The 5,310-nt window shown below is 39.0% G+C and overlaps 2 protein-coding genes across 2 annotated transcripts; one reads left to right on the plus strand and one right to left on the minus strand.

Annotated features, from left to right (window-relative positions):
- Positions 1 to 746: 746 nt before the first annotated feature.
- LOC108209805 (glycosyltransferase BC10) lies at positions 747 to 2,928 on the plus strand. Its single transcript, XM_017380925.2, has 2 exons — positions 747 to 1,478; positions 2,037 to 2,928. The coding sequence occupies exons 1-2, from the start codon at positions 915 to 917 to the stop codon at positions 2,679 to 2,681; spliced, it is 1,209 nt and encodes a 402-aa protein (XP_017236414.1). The 5' UTR covers positions 747 to 914; the 3' UTR covers positions 2,682 to 2,928.
- Positions 2,929 to 2,949: 21 nt separating this feature from the next.
- On the minus strand, positions 2,950 to 5,310 carry LOC108209804 (cytochrome P450 98A2). The gene is made up of 3 exons (XM_017380924.2): positions 4,745 to 5,310; positions 3,973 to 4,370; positions 2,950 to 3,776 (listed from the first exon to the last, which is right to left on the minus strand). The coding sequence occupies exons 1-3, from the start codon at positions 5,226 to 5,228 to the stop codon at positions 3,129 to 3,131; spliced, it is 1,530 nt and encodes a 509-aa protein (XP_017236413.1). The 5' UTR covers positions 5,229 to 5,310; the 3' UTR covers positions 2,950 to 3,128.

Raw genomic sequence — 5,310 nt, forward strand, 5'->3', positions numbered from 1 at the left:
AAAATTAGAGAATATATACACGTCTTTGAAGAGTCAAGCCAACAAGGAAATTGCACCTAAATTAAAACAAACTAACAATTGATTTGAACGCTATATTGCACAAGTGGCTAATATCTATTCGATACAAACAAGATGTTTCCAGAATAAAATAAGTCATATTTAATGACCCTTTACATAATTGCATAACACAAAGGGTCGAATTTATACATAGTACTCGACGGCATTAATTGTTTGAATAATCTTTCTTCTTTCTTGGCCAGGCTATTAGAGCAAGTCCAACAGTGTCTTAGTAGAAGCCCTATATATATAATAAAATATAATGTCCTAGTGATTTAGGACACTATACACATACATCTACTCCAACAATATGCCTTATCTTCATGTCTTAATATTAAAATATTAATATATTTGAATACAACTATATATAAGTATGAAAAGGTGTGGAAAGAGAGAGAAAGTGAATATTTTATGGATTAAAATGGTTTAGGACAAGTGTGGTAGTGCCTTATAAATAAGGCACATGTAGTGTGTCCTAGTGTTTTAAGGCACCACTAGGACACTGTTGGATTACATCTTTACGTCAAATGCCTTAAATTTTAACTTAGGACACCATTATAGGGCACTGTTGGACTTGCTCTTAATCTTCTCACGCGGCTCCCTCTCTCAATATTCACACTGCTAGCTCAGAACCTTCTGTGCGCACACATATAAATTCAAATTCTCTTGTGCATATAGCTAGCTTTTGTATTTTGTTGGCTTTAGTTTTGTCTCTGTATAAACTACAACTAGTAGAGATCGCAGCGCATTGTTTTACATCTATAAGTCTTGTAAATTCTCACGTATAAACTTGGGTCTGGTTCGGTTTGGTTTAATTTTGATCTGACGATCGAAAGCTTGGTTTCAAGATCAAGATCATGAAGAATCAAAATCAAGTTTCTACAAACAAGGTATTTAGCTCCCCAGGGCAAGGATTTGTTAATATTCTGTACTACATTCTTTTCTTTGCTTTCGGTTTAACTTTTGGAATTATAATCACTTTCTACTCCAAAAGCTTCTCATTCAATCTACAATTCACAAACCTCACCTTCTCAACTTCTTCATATACACTTTCACCACCATTGTCGTCGTTGTCATCGTCGTCGTTATCCAGCAGTACTAGTGTTAGTAAAACGGTGAAGAGCCGCACCGGATTGCAAGAATTTGTGAAACCACCGAATGTTATGCATGACATGACCGATGAAGAATTGTTGTGGAGGGCTTCGATGGTTCCGAAAAGAAACGAGTTCCCTGGAGCTGAACCTGCCCCTAAGGTTGCTTTTATGTTTTTGATAAAAGAGAAAGTCTCATTTGCTCCTTTGTGGGAGAAGTTTTTCAAAGGGAATGAAGGACTTTACTCAATCTATGTGCATTCTGATCCATCATTCAATCAGTCCAAGACTGAAAGCTCCATGTTTCGCGATCGGAGGATTCCTAGCAAGGTAAAATCTAGAACAATAACTTTACTCATTCTCCAAGCACTCTGTTTTTTTTTTATTAGCTAAATTTTGAATTCGTATACATGCTTAATAGTTCATAGACTCGTAGTTTAATGACTTGTATTGGTTTGTCCGGAGGTTTGATCTACTTTAAGTTTAATATTCTGCATTGCTTTCTCCGGAGATTGGATCTGTGAATTTAAAATTCAGCTTTGTAAATTAGAATAAAACTGGTTAAACCCGATGTTAGAGAATCTTTATTGGCGTTTACCTTGTTGAAGATAGTAGCTGTCAGTGCAGAATATGCTTATTGAATCTCGGATAAATAATTACCAACACATATTGGCTGGGTAACATATGGACTTTTTCTGTTTGTTGTTAGTAATTATATTAGTTTAACAACTGTCTCCGGAAGACACTGAGTAACAAGACAAAATCTATACAAATCAAATAAGGCGATATTAGTAAGGGAGTTCTTGTTGTTATCGGTGAACTCGAAGTTAACAAAGTTTTATATTATTGTAACATTTTTGAATTAATTTGTTTCTTCTCAATGTGCAGGTTGTAGAATGGGGAAATGCGAACATGATTGAAGCTGAACGGCGTTTGTTAGCCAATGCACTTCTTGATTTCTCAAACCAGCGTTTTGTTCTGCTATCCGAATCTTGCATTCCTCTGTACAATTTCTCCACCATTTATTCTTATCTAATGAATTCGTCGGAGTACTTTGTGGAGGCATATGATTTGCAAGGCCCTGTTGGACGTGGTCGCTATAGCTCACTAATGTACCCACCTATAAAACTTGATCAATGGAGAAAAGGTTCTCAGTGGTTCCAGATTGACCGTGAAATAGCCATTGGAGTCATCTCTGATACTACGTATTTCCCTGTATTCCAAAAATATTGCAAGGGCATGTGTTATTCTGATGAACATTACCTACCTACAATGGTGAGCACAAAATATTGGGAGAGAAATTCGAATAGAACATTGACTTGGGTTGATTGGTCGAGAGGCGGCCCTCATCCATCGAAGTACTCGGGATCCGATGCCACCAAGGACTTTCTGGTGAAGATGAGGACGGGGAAGCAATGCAGCTACAATGGTCACAAAACCAATGTCTGTTACATGTTTGCAAGGAAGTTTTTGCCAAGTGCTTTGGATAGTTTGTTGAGACTTGCACCTCAGGTTATGCACATAGACTCATGATCATAACTTAACTTTCATTTTTACATGATTAGGGCACTAAATCTGTAATATATACTTCCATGTCATCTCCTTCCTGCATTTGATTTAGTTTTGCAAGTTTGGTGAAGGTACCAAGGCAGCCATATGGAGAAGCAATTTTTATACAATTTGTAAATGAAAAATATGAGAAACTAATATAAGAATTGCATTCACCAACAATGTAAGTACTCAGAGCTCCTATGCAAAGTTATCAGATTCAAAAGCTTCATCAACTATTTTCTCAAAGGCCTCAGAGAAGAATTTGTTATGCATTACCTTCATACTTACAAAGGCTTTAAGAACATACATTGTTGATCGCATAATATGTAACCAGGTTCAAGTGGAAAAACGTCAAGACGGAAACAAATTATCAAAAAAGCGTTGTAAAAAGCTAACATTGATTGATTTGTTAAACATTGGAAGAAAATATCACATATCCTCGACAGCCAAACGTTTGTACAGCTGGCTTGGCAACCTCGGCGTTGGAACAGCTTGTAGCGGTGTTCTCATGTAAGTCACCATTCCGGGGCTCTCCGACATGTCAATCTCATCGGAGCTCAATCCACTAGGTGGTGCCCATGAGTAGTGGTGCAAGAGATGCCCCAACATTGATGTTACCAAATTGATCCCTAATTGTGCCCCTGGGCAGACTCTTCTTCCAGCTCCGAATGGTAGTAGACGAAAATCATGCCCCTTCATGTCTACATCCTCCTCCAAGAACCGTTCAGGCCTGAATTCCAAGGGGTTTTTCCAAACAGCAGGGTCACGAGCCACGGCCCATACATTTACATGCACATTTGAGCCCTTGGGAATGTCATAGCCACCTATTTTGACATTGGCATTGGCACGGTGTGGGAGCATGAGGGGAGTTGGGGGATGTAGTCGCATAGCCTCTTTCGCCACACATTGAAGGTAGGGGAGATTTGAAAAATCCAATTCAGTTAAGACACGTTCGTATCCGATCACACGGTCAAGCTCCTCTTGGGCTTTTTCCTGCACCCTTGGGTTCTTAATAAGTTCTGCCATGCCCCATTCAACTACAATTGCAGTTGTGTCCGCTCCTGCCGTAATCATATCCTGGTAAAATAATGATAATTCTCTTAGCATCCACCCAAATGTGTGTGTGTGTGTGTGTGTGCCCGCAATTTCTTAGAACAGTTATCATACTAAGAACTGGAATACATGGTTTTGCCATTTGATACACTGGACCGAAGTAATAAGAAAAGGAGATTAAAAATTATTAGGGGAATGAAGTAAGGAGAGGCAGAAATACCCAAAGTAGACCGATAATGGTGTCCTCAGTAAGGTCATATTTAGATTGAAGGGTAAGCAACGCATCCACAAAATGGTGTTTGGTGCCACCAGACTTTTGACGAGCAAGAGTGTGTTCTTCCATAATGGCACGAGTGAGATTATCCCTGCGCGCTCCATGTTTTGCAAATGCTTCCTCTTCAAGTGGAAACAACCATCGGAGCCATTGAATGTGCTCAGCGGTTGCAAGAGAAGCGCCCAGTTTCAGACCATTCGCTATAATAGCCTTGAACTCCTTGCCTTGCTCATCCATCACCCCCTCCGAGTTCACGAATCGTTTCCCAAAAGCAAGCCTGGTGATGTTGTTGAATGCTACACCTCCCAAATACTGCCTCACCAGTAAACTTTTCCCTATGCTATCTGCATTTCAACATTTCAGTGTCATATAAGGTTTCAGCTTTCAGGTGTACCTTGATTTCTTAAACAAACAGCAAGCTTGAAAATTTAAACATACATAGCCAATGCTATAAACAGAGGAACCTAACCTATACCAATTGTACTTTTGTGAACCTAAATTCATAACATGAATCTAATATGGGATATATCAGAATTCTATATAATTGAACAATTTTTTGATTCATACATAATTTTCATATAGAGGCATACACTAAAATAATGCGCGATTATTTGGCTTCGTAACTAAAAAACTCTGTTTATCCTTCACAACTAAAAAACAGAGATTTCTAGTTCAAACAGCTTGTATCTGCGAAAACTGAAAAGTAAAAGAGATATACCTGAATTAGTACAATCTTTATAAATGGATTCCACCATAGCCGTAACTTCATCTTCTCTAACAGGTCTTATAGCTTCAAGTCTCTTAGGAGTAAACAGCTCGAGCGTACAAACTTTTCTTACTTTAACATAATGAGGTCCATAATCAGCCCATATCAAGTCCTTCCCATCTCTGCTAAACTTAGCTGCTGATCGGCTTCGATGCCGATCAGCCAGCTGCTGGTCCTTCTCTTTCAGCACTTCCTTGGCTAGCTCAGTGTTATTAACTATAACATTGAGAGTTGATCCGAACCAAACTGATATGATAGGGCCATAAGTCTTAGACCAGTCGTTGAAGCACCGAAATCTGACCGGTTCGACGTCGTAAAGGTTGCCTACGATAGGCCATGGACGAGGTCCAGGCGGGAGCTTGAATCTTAGCTTGTGGTAGAGCTGGTGTATGAGGATTATGGCGCAAGGAATGATCAAGTAGAGGAAAAGAGCCATGAAACAAGACTTTGGATTATGGCAAGTGTTGAGAGAATGTATAAAAGATGGTAGGAGTTGGTAAAGGATATATTAGTCATTA

Source organism: Daucus carota, chromosome 2, assembly GCF_001625215.2.
Source record: "Daucus carota subsp. sativus chromosome 2, DH1 v3.0, whole genome shotgun sequence".
Lineage (NCBI taxonomy): Eukaryota > Viridiplantae > Streptophyta > Magnoliopsida > Apiales > Apiaceae > Daucus > Daucus carota.

What these genes read in the sequence shown, in the direction of transcription:
- LOC108209805 (XM_017380925.2), top strand. Translation starts at nt 915, where the DNA reads ATGAAGAATCAAAATCAAGTTTCTACAAACAAGGTATTTAGCTCCCCA. An exon ending in ATCGGAGGATTCCTAGCAAG is followed by an intron (nt 1,479 to 2,036) that starts GTAAAATCTAGA and finishes CTCAATGTGCAG; the next exon opens with GTTGTAGAATGGGGAAATGC.
- LOC108209804 (XM_017380924.2), bottom strand. Translation starts at nt 5,228, where the DNA reads ATGGCTCTTTTCCTCTACTTGATCATTCCTTGCGCCATAATCCTCATA. An exon ending in TAAAGATTGTACTAATTCAG is followed by an intron (nt 4,371 to 4,744) that starts GTATATCTCTTT and finishes GTTGAAATGCAG; the next exon opens with ATAGCATAGGGAAAAGTTTA. An exon ending in CCATTATCGGTCTACTTTGG is followed by an intron (nt 3,777 to 3,972) that starts GTATTTCTGCCT and finishes TTATTTTACCAG; the next exon opens with GATATGATTACGGCAGGAGC.